The sequence below is a fragment of the Blennius ocellaris genome, assembly GCF_963422515.1.
Source record: "Blennius ocellaris genome assembly, chromosome: 13".
NCBI classification, from domain to species: Eukaryota; Metazoa; Chordata; class Actinopteri; order Blenniiformes; family Blenniidae; genus Blennius; species Blennius ocellaris.
This window is the reverse complement of record NC_137662.1, coordinates 5,007,361-5,025,125: the sequence shown is the minus strand read 5'-3', so window position 1 is coordinate 5,025,125 and position 17,765 is coordinate 5,007,361. Positions and strand designations below refer to the sequence as shown.

Genomic DNA, 17,765 nt, shown 5'->3' with positions numbered 1-17,765 from the left:
AAATCTATGTGGCTTTGCTGCAGCAGAGTAATCACTTCTGTAATACGAGTTTACTTTCCGTAAAACATTGTTTGGTGGATGACACGCGCTCTAGTGTCCGTCAGCAAAGTTTACCACAAAGTAACTTCACTCCGCAGAGTTTAGCCTCTGCGTACTAAACATTTTGACATGAAACATGTAATTGCTGTTTTGTTTCTGTGCCTGCAAAGTTCATTCAACTGGTAGAAATGGACAGTTTGACAGTCTTGTTAATGTATATATTTCCATGAATCCATGTCTCAAAATAAAAACCTTGCTGATGACGAAGAACATCGGATGATTAATCTGAATTATAGTGATGGTGGGTTTTATTTTCTTGTCAATTAAAGTGGAGGTTAGCTGGTTCACCTTCTCTGTTGTTTCCTGCTAATGGCTCCCTCGGTCTGTGCAGTTCTTAACATCTGCGCTCGCCCAGAACCTCAGTGACACTCGTTCTATCCTCGAACAGGATCTTGTAGTTCCACTGACAGCACATCGAGCATCAAGTGGGAATTACAAGAGTCCCCTATCAAAATCCTCATTTTGACAAACGGCCTTTATCTACTGGTGGACCTCAAACTGCTTTGTGATTTAGATCGATTCAAATCCCCATTGAAATCGTGTTTTAAGTGCATCAGTTATGTAATCAATATGATGCTAACTATTATATGGAAATAATGTGATCTGTATGATCTATCTTTCATCCATCAATCTTCTATTCCGCTTCATCCAAATCATGGGACTTGGGAGCTGGACTATGGCTGGATGCAGAACAGTACAGTATTTTTCTGAAGCCTTCAGGCTGTCTGCCTCCATTGGCTCTCTTCGTGTCTGGGCATTGCATTGAGCCCCATTATTTAGTAATCGATCCTGCAGACGAGACATTCTTCCACTAATGAAATGGCATTTATCCACCTCTTCCTTGACCTTTCCTACTCTGGTTGTTCAATTAAGAAAGCCCAGTGACGCTGATTAGGAATCTTATTGGCCAGAGTTGATGCTAAACACAATGGCGCTAGCTACTGCAGTAGTAGTGGTTGCCTTTAATTTCCTTTTTTGTTTTCCTGTTGTTGTTTTTTTTTAATATACTTTTGGCTGTACAAGTTAAAAATGGGTCAAATCTGCACATTGAGAACAGACAATTAATTTAAAATCCATGTCTTTCTGTATACTTTAGTAATCTTTTCTAAAAAGGACCGTCTCATCCACTTATTTAAGAACCATACTCTGAAGATGTTTCCCCAAATTTAACATGGAGCTCAATGACTACTGAAACACAGTGGTGCCAACCGCTGTCAAAAAAAACCCCAACCTAAAATGTTTTCGTGAAAGAAGAGCTTCCTGGCTCGTGTTGAAGTTTCTGCTGTCTTTAAATGGCATCTTAAATCTGTTTTCCCTCTTTTTCTTAGCATTTCTTTTTTCTGTACATTCTATTTCAGTGACAAAGTGCCTCCAAGCGATTCGTTTCATCCTGCCCAAAGAAGCCGCCATGAAGGTTTGTGATTTGATGATTTGATTGAATTCTTAAAGAATAGGCTCCAAAAAATAAAGAAAGTTTACATGGGGTTGATGTCGGTACATTACCACACGACTTATGCTCACATATGCTATCATGACATTATTTTGTGATTCCTAACCCATTTTCACATGAAAAAAAATCTCCACATTGCTTGTATTTCAAAATTGTTGACTCCCTCTTTGGGTCACTTTGATGTTTTGCCAAATCGGATATTAAAAGCCGAAGGACAGACTCGCTCTCTCCAACATATGCAATCACTGGCCACTGAGCAAACCTGCTTAAGATCGACATAAAGAGTATTCCTCAATTTGTCCAAAATGTTCATTAAAATTTGCCGAAATCTTTTTGTCTTATAACTTTTCAGGCACTATTTTTGGATTTCTCAAATAATTGTCAATCAAAATAATGGTAACAAAACAAAAAAACCTTGTTTCATGAAGATCATTTAGATATTTTGATATATAGATATAGATATTTATAGATAAGGGATGTTGAGCGCATTTTAGTTCAGAGGCCACGTACAGCCCAATTTCATCTCGAGTGGGTGGGACCAGTGAAATAGTGTCATAATAACCTATAAGCTTTAAAATGTTTCTTTGTTGTGGTAGAGTCTGCATGTTGAAGCTGTATATTTTTACAAAACCAAACAATTTCTGCCAAAAATAATTACATTCTGAACACAATGCCATTTCTAATGAAACCTTGTGGTGAAAAATCCAGTTAAATGTCTCCCAAAAATCCATCTCATATACCTGTTACATTATGTGTGTTTTTACAAACAAAACCCAAACAAAACAAAACAATTTCCTTAGAAATTTTCCAATTTGCTTGGTGGTTCAGTGGGCCACATTAGAGCCTCTTGTGGGGCACTCCTGGCCCATGTGCCTTATGTTTGACACTCCTGATATAGAAAATGCTACATCACAGAGGCTCCCGACCTTCAGTGACGTTAGTAAACGACATGCATTTATTCTTATTTGCTGGAATAATGTTAAAACTGTCTGAAATCTGCAACGTCAACAGGTTTTGGTGAAGTGGTACAACATCTACAATGCACCGGGGGGCCTTAGCGTTCACGCCGAGTGGAACCTGTTTGTCACCTGTTTTATGACAATGATGGGATACAACACGGAGCGTCTGACCTGGACACAGAATGCAAGTATTTCTTTTTGCATTTCTTCTCAGTTTGAAATAGTCTACAATGCTCAGGTTTATTAGTTTGTGAATCGTTTGGACATTATCGGACAAACCTTTGGCTGGTTTTGTTGGTGCTTTCTGTTGTTAACTTGCAAAAACCATAATTGAAGTTCAGCTCGTCCTTCGTGGTTCTTGACCTTGCACTGTGTTCTCCACCTTCTTCATACAGCTGCATTTTGAAGTGCCTCTCTCTCCAGTGATTGCTGCCAAGAAGGCTCGTCCGTCTGATGGTGGCTCTGATGAGGTGAGTGACAAACATGGACTTGCTGTCATGCTGGAGTTGCAACCAACCTAAGGTTCTGAGAAATATATGACACCCTGAGACACTTCCGCTATTGGCATCATTTTGTAGAATCTATGAAGACCGTACTCTAATTTGGAACGGTCACCCTTAAAAATAGAGCTTTTGAGAAGGTTTTAATACTGGTTTTCAAACCACACAATAGTTTTGTTATTTTCCTATCCATGGTAACCTTAATTTTGACTCTTGATGCGTTATGTCCTGTTTTTTTAAATGATCATATACAAAGGAAAACTTGATGCAATGTGGTTGTGGAAAAATATGTAGGATTTTTTTGTTTTTTGTTTTACAGAGCATTGCATATAATCATGTCATTGTCAGTATTCACTTCAAAGGAAAGACATTACAATCATTAAAATGATACATTAAAGATAACTTAACATCAATACTCTTGTTGGGTTTTTTTAATAACAGAACAAGGATGCATACAAAAGGATCATTCCAGCACCTTTTAGGGAGATTATCTTGCAACCTAACCTAACCCAACCCTATCTCCAAACCAGTTTGCCTCTTCCTCATATGGGAACATATCACCCATGGACCTTGACAATATCCCATCCAGCCTGTCCATTTTTAAATTAACTGAGAAGGTAATTATTTTCCATCCGTTATACGTCGTTGATTGTGTCAACCCGTCCTGTGCCTGTAGGCGGGTCAGGGTACAATGGCAATAGTACTAGTAAAGATTTTCCTGGCCACATATATCATTATTCAATATAGATTTTTATTTATTCCTTTGCAAAAAGTCAGTTTCACACAGGTAAAACATCCTAAAGTATCTTAATATTGAATATCTGAATATTTCCTTTGTTGTATTGTGTGTCTCAGACCAAATATGCGTTAACCTTTGGCATTCCCTGAATATATGCAAATGAACTACTTCGTTCTCTTTGTGTTTCTCAGTAGTTTTGCCGTTCCTCTTGTTATTTCAAGGTCTCCCTCTTTTTCCCCATTTATTTTTTATGTAGTCTGTGGAGTATGATTTTTTTTTTTTTTTTTGGTCAAGAAACCCATAGAAACCTCCAGATCTATTGGGTGTTTTATTGCATTTATTAGAATAATTCCTTAACTTTAAGTAACTGTAAAAGTCTTGTTGTTCAAGAGAGAATTTCTTTTGTCTGGATGTGTTTTAGTTGTTGCTTGTTTGTTATTGAATATATTGTTGCAATTCTTTCTTTATCCATGTTTTAAATCTATAGTCGAGGTGATCAGTTTTAAAGTCTGGGTCGTGTGCACTGCATCTAAATTATCCAAATATGTCAAACAGTTTCTATTCTGATTTAATTGTGTTCCAAAATTTAAGTTGAAACTTTAACAATGGATTTTTCAGCTTGTTTATTATTTGATCTATTACCTTATTGCCTAGACCTGCTTGAAGGTCCTTGGCTCCTTAATTACAGTCTTTTTTTTTTTTTACATCTTTCCATCTTGCATTGTAATCCTGGTTACATAAGTTTAATAGAGGCCTAATTTGGGTTGAGTAAAAGTAATATTTCAGATGTGGGAAATATGTTCCTTGAAAATAAAAATTGTGCACAAGGTCCATAATACAAAAGTCCAGGTATACAATTGGTTGACGGAATGTCAGGGATGAAATCAGTGGAGCAGTTATGCCAGAAGTATATAGCAGAAATACAAGGCTCGGTCAGAAATACCAGAGCACAGACCTATAACAGATATAACAAAAAAACCAAACTTCAAACAAATATAAAGGGAATACCAACCAGTAATGCAGTGTTTTAAAGGGAAAAATGACCCTGACCTTCCCTCACAAGATCAGGATAAAAACAAAAAAATGAAGAAACCCCTACTCTTTAGAGAAGCACCATCCGCTCACAGGAGACGGTCAGTATGTCAGAAATAACAGAAAATGACCTTCACTTTGTCCTACTCTCACAAACGTTACAGTTCTGTACATCCTCAATCGTTTGTACTGTTTGTACATAATTTGCGCTTGAGCCCTTTGCTGTGACCTTGACTTGCTCTCCAATCAACCTACATATTCGAGTCTGAACCCTCAAACTGAAATAACCACTGATTGATAGTGAAGGGTTCTCCAGCAAGGTGTGTGTGTGTGTGTGTGTGTGTGTGTGTGTGTGTGTGTGTGTGTGTGTGTGTGTGTGTGTGTGTGTGTGTGTGTGTGTGTGTGTGTGTGTGTGTGTGTGTGTGTGTGTGTGTGTGTGTGTGTGTGTGTGTGTGTGTGTGTGTGTGTGTGTGTGTGTGTGTGTGTGTGTGTGTGTGTGTGCAAAATAAAACCTGACTGGCAAATGTCAATCAGCTGGTGTGTGCGTGTGCGTGTGTGTGTGTGTGTGTGTGTGCGCGCCCTGATGAAATGTATTAGTCATCCTGCCTCTTTGTTGCTGCGACAGTTTACCGTCCGTCTTTATACTGCCCACATGTGGTGAAGATTTTGTTGCCACATTTTACACAGATTCTTTTAAATGTCCATTAGCATTTCTTCCGCTCTATGTACATGCATTCTCTCTGTTTCTGCACGATCTCTGTCTGCAGGACTGGGAATACCTGGTGGGATCCCATTATCACCGTCAGATGAACTCCCAGTCCGTCTGTGCTGCCGTGGACTCCAGCGACGCCAATAACTCAACCTCCACTGAAACTGAAGACATGTCCTCCGTATGTAAACACCTCTGTTTGAATCTTTGTCTTACATATAGTCGGTTTTTTATGGTTTCTTCTCCCTGTTTTTTTATTGTGAATGATACATTGATATTGTTCATTGTTTGCACAACACTTATATTTTGTACATTCAAGGTGCCTCAATCACCTTTTATTATAACCTCATGTTTATGTTTTCCCTATTAGATGTTTTTACATCCTGATATAAAATAGTGATTCCAAATCCAGTTTTGCTTAAGCAGGGATACAAATAGTTTAAGAGAGGTGTTATTTTGCACTGTAACATGCTGCTGAATATCGTTTCCTGTGAAGAAGGAAGTGGATGTATTGAGGAAATGTTGTGTTATACTTGATAACTAAAAGATTATACAAATGGCAGCCTCTATGATAGCTACAAAAAGTACAAAAATCAACACTTTCTTGGCAATAAATCTTTCAAATAGTGCCCCATTTGTAAGGAACATGCATTTGCTGCTCTTCCTACAAATGCCAGAAGCGCAAAATGTTTTATCAAGAGCTCAATCTGAATTCTTGGCTCCTCTGTTCATCCCACAATTGAATGTTCCATGCAAATGTGACATCATTTAAAAGGGAAATAAATTGGCTCTAAAAGTGGACGGAACACAAAGGTTCTCCTTCAATACAAAGAGTAGAGTAGAGAGCTTTATTCAAAGCTTATTTAAAGCTTATTTAAAGCAGAAGACTACAAAATTCTCCTCTTTAAAATGTCTTCTAGGATGCTTGGAGTAGATTTTAATGGACACTGCAGGTTATAACAGTTTTCATTTAGGGCTTTCGAGAGCTTTATAGATAAGATGGAAAAACACGAGAAAGCCAAACACGAGGTGTAAGTAAACTCAACCCAAAGAAATTTGATTTATAAACATGGAGAAATAGATACGACATATTAGGAATAAACAGGTTGTTTCTTTTTGTTGTTTTTTTTTTTACAGATTTTACAAATAGTAGAAGTACATGGAGTAGAAGTTGAAAAGGCCACGTTCCTGTCAAGGTTTACCAAAACTGGTTTCAAAGAAGCCACGTTATGGTCGTATCTATATCTGCAACTTAAAGATGTGCTTATAAAGAAGAATGGGAACCTCTGATATGATTTTTTTTCTAAATCAGTGACTACAAAAGAAAAGAAAAAACACTTGTCTTTTAGTCCTCATGCATTCATCATTTGTACATAATCAGTTCCTCTCTCTTCCCTCAGCCTCTCTCATCGTACTCTCCCTGTCTTCCAGGTGTCTCCTCCTTCCAGTGCGGCCCTGAAGTTGGACAGTTCAGCTCCTCTCTTCCCTCACATTCCCGCCCTCTTCTACGTTCTCCACTTGCTCTATCAGGAGCTGCAGCTGGACGAGCTGCAGAGAGCGAGGGCCTCGTCGCTCGTCTGTCTGCTGCAGCAACTCGCCCGGTAACCACTTCTGTACCACTGTGTGTTTGTTGGCTTTATTACAGTCCTTGACCGAATGACCACAACAAAAAAAAAGGGTAGAGCAGGTGGAGAAATAACCTTTTTTTTTTTTTTTCCTACTAAAAAGTGAATCTCACCTTACAGAACAAGCCTTTCGAGAACGAACTGGTTGAAAAACATTCAGCCAAACAGGCTGGGGGTAAATGTCGTCACAATGACTGGAAACGGGGGAACACACCTCATTGTTTTTTTCTCTCTCTAAGTTTGTGTGTAATTAAGTCTCTTCAGTGTTGCATGTGGCTGAGAAATAACCTTCAACAGGCTGTCAAGTGGCCGCCATGATTGACGACAATAGGTGGAGTGGGAGAGAGAGGTGCTCCTCATAGTAATTGGCCTGTGTCGCTCCTGTGTGGGCTGTCATTAAAGCGTGGCACACATTTCTAAACTCTGTGTTTTAATAACCGCTGGATTTAGAAGGATATTTACATGTAGCCATACAGTTCCAAATCAAACAATGTCTGACACAAATGAATTCTGATCCACATCATACATTTTGCAATTGTATGGTATTGGATTGATGAGTGATAACAAATATCTATAATTGTATCATTTTCAGTACAATTTCAGTTCTGCTTTTAAATATTTATGTAATATATTGTAGCTGTACATGTAGACATATTTCTTTCATGTAGACATTTATTTCAGGTAACAATTGATTGATTTGGTTATACAGCAAAAGCACCAGTAATGTGAGAATTTGTCTGGAATGGAATAGTTGGGAAAAAAAATATTTTTGTTGTTAGATGATCAAATGAGATCTAATTTGAAGGGAGTGCAAAAGAAGCTTGATGAACACAACAGTACATTTGGATAATTATGTAGAGTTAGTTACACATGCACACATGCATGCACACATGCATGCACACACACACACACACACACACACACACACACACACACACACACACACACACACACACACACACACACACACACACACACGACTGTAGATTGTGTAGGAGGCAGAGCTTCATGCCAGAATTAAAAACAATTGATTAGCTGATGTAAAGCTGAAAGGGAGCGTTTCATGCTGTTAATTACTTTTGCCGTGTCTTCAATCACTGACCAAAGCCAGTTAAATGTCACTGAAGCTATTTGAGTCGTTTTTAGAGTTGCATTCATGTCCTGCAGCAGTTTAATGTCTGGCTGTGAACAGCCAGGTACAAGGAAGACTCAATAATCCAGTTAGTAAAGGTTAGAGACTTTCGTTTCAGTGTAAGTCGAGTTTTTTTCTTCACCGTACTGCAGTTGCAAAGCATAGAAAATACAGCCTGACGTTACAGAGGTTTTCAGTTGTGATGTTGCCTTCCTATTTTTGTTTCCAGAGACCTCCACTTGGAAGAATATGTGGATCTGTACTGGAGAGATTACCCTTCGCTGATAAGTGGCTTTACCGAGAGCTGCTTCATAGACCAAAGTAAGACCCATTTAATAGTGTGTAATGACATCCAGCCAGGAAACAGACTGGACACAGTACAGGTTAATAGGGAAGGCTGGATGGTCTGATAGAGGCCATCACTGATGTTTATGGGTTCTCCTGTATGTCTGGGTTTTTAGCAGCAACGTTCACTTTTGTGAAACAGAAAGTCTAAGGAATTAAAATGCATAATTAGTTTTTGTGTCGAAAAATTATTTTTACTTCGTATATATAGCTACATTATTGACGTACTCTCCCCCATTTTTCTATCCTCTCTCTCTCTCTCTCTCTTTCTCTCTCTCTCTCTCTCACTCTCTCTCTTTCTCTTTCTCTCACTCTCACACACACACACCTGTTCCTCCTCAGCCCTGATTGATCAGACGCAGCGTTCCTCCTTCCTGACCCCGGAGCCTCCCTGTGTGTTCAGCTGGCTGAGTCGCTGCCTGAGAGGGGAGGAGAGGCAGCCTTTCCCCCATCTGCCCGACATCTGTCAGAGGACCAGGCTGCTGGTTCTGGTACGACCAAGACTCCTCTGGATTTTATGAAACTCAGAAAATCAATGTCAGTTCAGGCATTTTACATGCGATTTAAAAAAAAAACAACAAAAAAACCAACAAAAAAACCCCAAAACCAAATAGAGAGTATTTGATATTTTGAAATAATATCATCCTGGGATTTCTGTCATACTATGGCTGTATAATATGGTCTGTTCTTGTGAGGACTGAGGCGACTTTACCACAGATAATCAGCCTAAAAATAAAAGATTCAGTTCTTAACTCTAGGAAGGTATCAATATATTAAGTACAACTTTCAAAAAACCCCAAATCAGACAGAATATTACAAACAATTCATGCTCTCTATGTTATACTTGTATCTGATCATTCATCTAAATCCACTGATGGGACTCGTTCACAAGAGTTTTAAAGTATATCGAATGTGTGTAAAATATATTAATTCGCTATTTTCATCCCATCATTTCTCGGATGGATTCGGCTCAGCATTATAAAAATGACTCTTACCTTTCCTCAGAGTTATGCTCTGTACGTCGGCGGAGATGAAAACGCCATATCAACAGATGTGTCAAAGTACCTGGTGAAGCTCTCTGCAGGTATGTTTGGAATTTCTATCAACACTCAGAGTTAAATGCATCTGTTTTGTGTTCTGTGTCGGTCTGTGTGAGTTCCCCTGTGTGTGTTTGTATTTATTGACGACCGGTGCTTATTACCTGTCAGTGGCACAGTTCTCTCCTTCGGGGCGCCAGTAACACAGACGGAATGATTCAGGTCACCTGACATCAAATTGAACATTGACTTTATCGGCATTGCGAGAGCCTCCAGACTAACTTTCTTCTTTCCCCGTCACACCAGCATTCGTCAGTATAGAAACAATCACAGAGGCCTTCTTACAGAAGCACAGTGCTCAGTTCTCTAGAAATGCTGACTTATTTAAGCTGTGACTTTTCTTTGCTGACGTGAAAATAGTGACATGTGCAGCACTACGCTGCATCTTCTTCCACACCTGTGAAAATGAGAGATTTTTAGTTAAAAATATATATAACAGTCGACGTAGTGGCCAAGCTGCACTGTCATTTTTTTTTTTTTTTAATCTCTTCTCAGGCCAGAAGTCTTCTACCAACGACGTGCAGTTCAGAAGGTAATTACACAGGCATCAATGTCGGTAACGTTTTTGTAGTTGTTCTTGGCTTTGAAGCAGCTAAAATGTTTTTCTTGTCTAAATATCATAAATTATTGTTTCAACTTTTTTTTTGTTTATTTCTTGCTTTTTGAGGTATAAAAAGGGTGTAAAGGTACCATCATTAACCCAACAGAGTCCAATCCAATATGAAATGTGCTCATTGTGAGAAATTATCTCATTTGTTGAAATTGCAGTCCTTTCATTCAGATTTTTAGTTTTGTCATGTGTTGTGAAATCATCAAATATGAACTTCTTACGACACATTAATACTTTGTTGCACTAAAACAAAACAATTGCAATTGTTTGCAGGTCTGGCCCACTTGAGATCAAATTGCACTGCATGTGTCTCCTGTATTGAAATTAGTTTGACGCCTCAGGTTTATTCCCTTCATCAGCTTTTGTAATCAAATATTGGCATTTGCATTTTCTTTCACGGAATGGTATGACTAATAATTGTGTGTTCATTGCAGACAGAGCAGTGTGAACCCTTCCAGTAAGAACCTGGCTGTGCAGCTGGTGGTCTGGCTCACCTCAGAGGGTAAGAGAAACAGAGTTTTTTTTTTTTTTTTGTCCATGCCCACAGATGAAGTTGTACAATTGTCAGTTTATTTTCTTTGTCACTCATGTTGCTTTACACATTCTCACCTCTCCAGCATTCAATCACATCTGCTGTATTAACAGAGCCAAAGATTTCTTTATCTGGGGGCTTGTTGCATCTTTGATTTAATAACGTATAATGTATTGATGTTAAGATTTAAAGCTGCAGTACAGCGTGAATTAGCTTGCTTTGGTCCTGGTCAATGATGTGGATGTCTGTTTTTTTAAAGCGTCATTTGACACAGCTTCTTAAACTCATCTCATTTGCTCCCATGATTTTGTTTCAACCTCAGAACCCACGACCTTCTCTTGACACAAAACATGTTGTCAGCAGTACAAAAAAAAAAAAGATTTCCATTTCTTGTTTGACCCAGGATTCACCCTGAAAGACTTGGATTCAGTGCCCTTCGGCGTGGCTTTGCCCATCAGAGAGGCCATCTATCGGTGCCGGGAGCAGCCCTGCTCCGATTGGTCAGAGAAAGTGTGCCTGCTGATTGGTCGACAGGACCTGACCAAACAAGCCCACAAGACGACCCTGGCCAAGAGTAAAGCTGTGAGATAACTTTAGTCAAAGCTCTTTTTGAAGCTCAGCCAATCAAGTTAGATTGTGATACAGATACAGGAGGGTAACATTTGTAAGGTACATTTTGCACGATTGACCCATATCCTTAGCGCCGTTACAAGTTATGCAACATGTTAGGCATCTTAACACACCGTGCAGCAGAAACTGATGCATATGCATCACAAAAACATTTTTATTGAGTGTAAATCAGGGAATGTGTTCGATTGGTCATCATACACGTAAGAGCAGTGTTAAAATAATATAAATGACTTATCACAATTATTGTGGATGGATCAAGAGATCATTTAGGATTGGTCCACAGACACAGGGTGAACACTCAAATAATTGTTTTTATTTTATGGGGTTTGTAGTCCAGGAAGTCTGTCAATCTAAAATGATTGAATGTAAGTTCAAGGCCTCATTGTTTTCTTGGTCACAAAGCAGATCCAGATTATCTGGAATTGTCAATTTTTGTTTTAATATCTTCTCTACTCCATAAATCCATGAAGGCCTTTTCTTTTTGTGAATATCTTGAGAAAAGGTGCCAAAGAATTCTATTGAACAATCAGGTTACAATTTTGATGACCCAAATAATACTTTCACATCAATTTCTGCTTGTTGATAATTTTAGCAACTTGCTTCAAATGTGCCTGAGGTGCTCATTGTTTGCAATGGCAGGGTCTTGACATTTTGATTGAGATCATCCTGCCACTTGTAGAGTGTCACATTTCTCCTGAAGTATCTCTTTGATACAACTAATGCTTGATATCACACGTACAGAAAGCATGTATTGTTAACATTTGAGAGTGGCGTTCTCCTTCAACTCTGGAAATTTAAAGACATCCAGTCTTTGTAAAATCATGCTTAAACTCAGCAGACATCGATATACAGCCTCAGTTGCTTTGCATATCTAGTCTGCACTATATAATCAGGAGGCATTATCTGTCATTTTGCCTGTGTGTAAATATGTGCATTATGTGTGCAGTCTGTGGGTTCAGGTCTTTCATTGGAGCCCCCCGCAAGCACAGACGCTGACGAGGAGGAAGATGGGATGTCGGACATTATTCAAGAGGTATTAAGGTCATCTTGCAACCTCTTACTGGAGAAGACCTCCACTCCACACTGACGATCTCTTTTTCTTGACTTATCTGACCTCGCCAGGTCACAGGTTTGATCTGGAGTCAAGATCTGCGGGTGCAGGAGGTCAGGAGGCTCCTGCAGAGCTCCAGGCCGGTTCGGGTCAGTGTTGTCCAGCTACCAGAGGTTTCTGACCATGAATACATCGAGGAGAAAGAAAACAAGTGAGTAAATATATTCTTTTTCTTTTCTTTGTTGAAGGCAGATGTCAGTACCTGCGCTGAGCTGCTGCTTTTCTCCTGAGTTCCATAACCTGTCCTTACATGACCTCCCGTGTTGTTTTCTTATTGGCTTTTCTTCATTTTTTTTCGTTGTCATTTTGTTGATTCCTTTATGCCTTTCTCAGACTCTTGCAGTTATGTCAGAGGACTATGGCTCTTCCTGTTGGCAGAGGCCTCTTCACTCTCTTCTCCTATCACCCTGTACTGACTGAGCCATTACCCGTTCCAAAGCTCAACCTCACAGGTCTGAAATCATCATTTGGTCGACCACCCCCTCACCAAAATCAAGAAAGCTGTCAAATACTCTAGTGATCATTACCAGGATACAATAACATTTTTGAGTGGGGATCGTTGTGAATTCTTTACCTTGGAGATTAAATCTACTCTCGTCTATTGTATGGAAGAGTCAGGGAAATTAACAATCTTGAAGCAAATAAATAGAAGATTGATTTTTTTTTTTTTTTTAAACTTTCTAGCTAATTTCACTCACTTTCGTCTTTCTTCCTGTAGGCCGAGCTCCTCCCAGGAACACTATGGTTGACCTGAACAGTGGAAACATCGATGTGCCTCCCAACATGACCAGCTGGCCCAGTTTCCATAACGGAGTCGCTGCCGGACTCAAAATTGCTCCTGCTTCACAGGTCAGAAGCTTTGCTGCCTTTTTGTTAACTTCTCTGCTACCTTGCACAAAGTGATATATTTTATGTCAAAACCTATTTTATGACATTATGTTTATGATACTTATGTTTAGGATTTTTGTTCCATCAATTTTACAGGATTAGAGCCATATAATACTTCAATTTCATGGTACAGTATCTAATGACTGAAACATATTGATTTCAAGCAAGAAATATGACCTTTTATCAGCAAAAAGACATAATATTCCCCCAATTTTTGTGATTTTATTCCTTTATGTTGGCAACAACTAAATGGCTTGTTTACATACCTCTAATTTTATATGTGGACATTCAATACCCACATTTTTCTTTAATTGTTCTACTTATACATTTACTATTACTTATCTAGTCTATAATAATTTGTAATCCTCCTTTGTTGATGGTTACAGACAAATGACAGGTGATTCCTATAGGCTTCCTTTAATATCTCTCATAGTGTAGTTGGTATGTTGAAATAGACATGAGCACTGAGATTCTGGTTAAATTGCCTCCTTGCATTTACTGCTAGCTTAACAAAACCCTCTTGCACCAGTTTGGTAAGCTTGCATTGCAAACCTTCTCATTCTTGTGCTGTAAACAAACCTTCCCGTGTCTTGTACAAATAAACATGTCCCACTTTTCTTTTAAGGTGGATTCCGCTTGGATTGCCTACAACAAGCCAAAGAGCCCTGAGCTGGCTAATGAATACGCAGGCTTCCTTATGGCTCTCGGACTGAATGGACACCTCACCAAACTGGCCACGCTGAACATACACGACTACCTCACCAAGGTACACAAACACCCTCACCAAGGCAAACAGTGGAGAAGAGTAGATAATGGTCGTCCTTCACTGTTCACTGCACAGATGGATAAATCTGCAGAGATCGTTGAAGTTACCTTCTCACAAACAATGGCAAGAAGGAAAAACAATGAACTCGCCACAGTTCATACCGAGATGCAAACATTTACTCTCATTAAGTTGCACACAAACCACACGTGCACACTTCTCTCTGAATGAGTGTGAGTGAGAGAAGTAAACAAGCCTCCGAGCCTGGGGGCAAGTCAATCTGAAACTCTGAGAACTCTGAAAAAAGTTCTTCCCGCTTTCAGGTGAGAAAAACAGGATGCTGCAGCCCCAGTCTGAGTTTTTTTCTTCTTTTTTCTTCTCAACCAGAAAAAGTCAGCATAAAGATGTGGTTGAAGAACAAATAGGAGCCACTCCAGCAAATCCTCTCCAAGTTTAGACATTCTGCATTCAAGAATTAAAAAAATAAATAAAAATCACTCACTTTGGTTCAGAACTTGAATTGAAGCTGCAGCTTATGATAATCAGAGTGCATTCTCTCCTTTATACGCCTGGAGATAATAATGATTAAGCATATTATCATTAATCTACTTAAAACACCATCGAACCCAGTCTTGCAGAGTGCTGAGCAAGAAATATTAACGGCAAGAACTCCAGAAGATAGTTAAGGTTTATGGTATATCAATGAAAACTAGAACACTGCAACCAGGATGAAGGTTTTGCATCCTATAGAATAAAAAAGACTTTTCAATTTTCCTCTCTTCATATAGTGAAAATAACTGACTGAGTTGAAAAGTGCGATATACAACTGAGACACTGCAGTACTATAAAGTGGCAGTTATTTATTTTACTTAATGTGGAATTGCAGTTTCAATGGAGTTTTGCCAGATTTAAAGTAGAATCAATTTAGTGTATATTAAGATTAAGTTTATTATAAGAGTAAATCAACCGTGTGTCTAAAAACTGTAACAGTTTATCTATGAAATATTTGTCCCCATTGGTATGTCAGAAATATGAACTTTTATTTCTGCCAAGATAATAACGTCTTGGGTTTTTTTCTCTCCTTTTTATCTATAGTTGTGTGTTGTTGATAGTCTCTACTCTCAATGAAAGATGTATACATGACATTTTTTTTTAATATTTCTATTCTCATCATGAAAGAGAAATTACAGCTATACTTAAAATAAATTAAATCAAATTGGGTTTTTTTGTGTTTCTTGTATGCATCCCTGTTAGTTCATCTTGCTGCAGCCATTTACATACAAATCTGAAGTATGATGAGATATGACTTCAATTAATCGCTTCATAATGACATTTATGACATTCAATTGAACATTCAAACTCCAATACCTCACAAATATGTGTTAACTGCCAGCAACAAGTATCTCAGAAATCAGTTTATTAAACAACAAATCAGTATAACAGTAATCAAATTTTCTGTCTTTATGTTAAACCAGAATCCTGCTATTTATAGACATATTTCATGCTGTTCCTATTCAGACATGTGCTTACAGGCATGCATGCAGGGGTCTAATAAACATGTCAGTCATGCAGAGCCCATCAAACTCCTGAAGTCACAGTTGAAACCAATTATTACCCTGGAAGTCATTTGTTTTACAGCAGCAAGATTACACAGGTGCATCTTTTAGAATTGGAATCCCGCCTAAACTTAACGAGAAATCACAATTATTTGAGAACAAAGAAAGGACTACTTTTTTTTACCAATATGTAGCTCAATTTTTAACTTGCAAGATTTAGTGAATAATGTTTAATATCATTTCTTATTTCTCCTTAATTTTAGCAGTAAATCCTCTTTACATCAGATCTCCACTGAACATGTATGAGAATACAGCTACACTATTTGATATTTATACAAATAAAACTAGAGAAATCCAACATTTCTCATTCAGCATTCTCTTAATGACAGTTTTACTTTCAATGCATCCGTACCTTTAGCAGTGTTTTGAGCAATGAGTGTCTTTGCACATTGAAACGTTACGGTTCATAGCTTTCAAATAGTAAAGCTGTTCCTGTTGTGGAAATTCTCCAATGGTCGTCCTTGTGTCTGTCAGGGTCACGAGATGACCAGCATCGGGCTCCTCCTGGGCGTCTCCTCGGCCAAACTGGGCACCATGGACATGTCAATTACCCGCCTGCTTGGTATTCACATTCCTGCCCTCCTCCCACCCACCTCCACCGAGCTGGATGTACCACACAACGTTGAGGTAAGCCCGAGAGCGTGTGTTTGAATGTGTTCATTTCCGTGTATCGTGTTTATTCAATCTGTCCGTTGTGCAGGTTGCCGCTGTGATCGGGATCGGACTCGTATACCAGGGAACAGGACACAGACACAATGCTGAAGTGTTGCTCTCTGAAATAGGTGTGTTTAAAAAGCGACTGCATGATGAGTAAAACCCGAATCAACAGAAGGGTTGAATCAGTGATGCTGAGACTTTATAAACGTTATATCTTGAGCTTTTTCTGGTCATGTATTCATGCGAAAACAAAATGTCTTTTCAATCGGCAGGGCGGCCCCCTGGGCCGGAGATGGAATATTGTACGGACAGAGAGTCCTACTCACTGGCCGCTGGACTCGCCCTGGGAATGGTCTGCCTCGGGGTGAGTGGCACACTCCTCTGGACATAGCAATAGCTGCTGAAGAATCTTTGATGTTGTAAAATGCAGTGAGTTGCAGGTGGGCAGGATTTCTGTTCACTGAATTTCGACTTCTTTTCCTGTCATTTGAACCATGTGTCATGATGAGAACGAAATACATTTCCACTGTCACGGTGCATAGCAATGAAATATACAGAGATAAAACAAGACAAAACTGAATAAATTAAGTACAACTAGAGTAAGGCAAGATAGAAACATCTGTTATATAGAAGATGTGGGTCTTTTAGACAATTTTCACCAACAGGAATTCCCACAAACCTGTATTTCCCTGAAATGTTTTTTGTTTTATATTGCATAGTGTCTCCCACTTCCAACCACCATTCTTTTTTAGATCCTGTTTGGATCAATAGGAAGTCAAAAACATAACTCTTCTTGCACAAGTCAGAGGCTTTCAATTTGAAATATTTGCTCCGTCTTAAGAAAGTAAAGTAAAAAAATGTATAGTACGTGAATGTTAGAATTGTTACACCTCTAAGGCATAACTTAAAATAGTCTTTATTACACTGAGAGTAAATTCAGAATCTTGAACCTGAATAGTTTCAGTAAGACAATGTTGATTTCATGATTTTGGCCATAAAATTAAATATACAATAAAATCATACTTTGAAAAGACATCCCCGCTTCTACGTTCTCCCCTAAAGATCTGGTTATAGCAGATTTTTTTTCATGGATGCTATGTGTTGCTAGATGAGTCAGCAGTTTTGCCAGTTGATGAGAAAGTAAAGAAACTAAGTTTCTCACGGAAGTTCATAATTTCTTTTTCTGTCAGGTTTCCTCATATTTATGGAGAGTTTTTATCCTTTCTTTGCTTTCCTCACACTCTTTCTGCACCTCTACTGATGCCTTCAAA

At 38.7% G+C, this 17,765-nt stretch overlaps 1 protein-coding gene across 1 annotated transcript in view; it reads left to right on the top strand.

Annotated features, from left to right (window-relative positions):
• The window catches only part of anapc1 (anaphase promoting complex subunit 1), a 46,078-nt gene that overhangs the window by 9,908 nt on the left and 18,405 nt on the right, over nt 1-17,765 (top strand). The window contains exons 18-36 of the mRNA XM_080508034.1: nt 1,458-1,513; nt 2,561-2,692; nt 2,904-2,978; nt 5,547-5,669; nt 6,920-7,089; nt 8,475-8,566; nt 8,933-9,081; nt 9,596-9,674; nt 10,183-10,219; nt 10,732-10,799; nt 11,233-11,411; nt 12,406-12,492; nt 12,582-12,721; nt 12,904-13,022; nt 13,289-13,419; nt 14,084-14,224; nt 16,312-16,464; nt 16,538-16,619; nt 16,767-16,858. Of these exons, the coding sequence (XP_080364160.1) occupies nt 1,458-1,513; nt 2,561-2,692; nt 2,904-2,978; nt 5,547-5,669; nt 6,920-7,089; nt 8,475-8,566; nt 8,933-9,081; nt 9,596-9,674; nt 10,183-10,219; nt 10,732-10,799; nt 11,233-11,411; nt 12,406-12,492; nt 12,582-12,721; nt 12,904-13,022; nt 13,289-13,419; nt 14,084-14,224; nt 16,312-16,464; nt 16,538-16,619; nt 16,767-16,858 (2,105 nt within the window). The remainder of the gene's footprint in view (nt 1-1,457; nt 1,514-2,560; nt 2,693-2,903; nt 2,979-5,546; nt 5,670-6,919; nt 7,090-8,474; nt 8,567-8,932; nt 9,082-9,595; nt 9,675-10,182; nt 10,220-10,731; nt 10,800-11,232; nt 11,412-12,405; nt 12,493-12,581; nt 12,722-12,903; nt 13,023-13,288; nt 13,420-14,083; nt 14,225-16,311; nt 16,465-16,537; nt 16,620-16,766; nt 16,859-17,765) is intronic.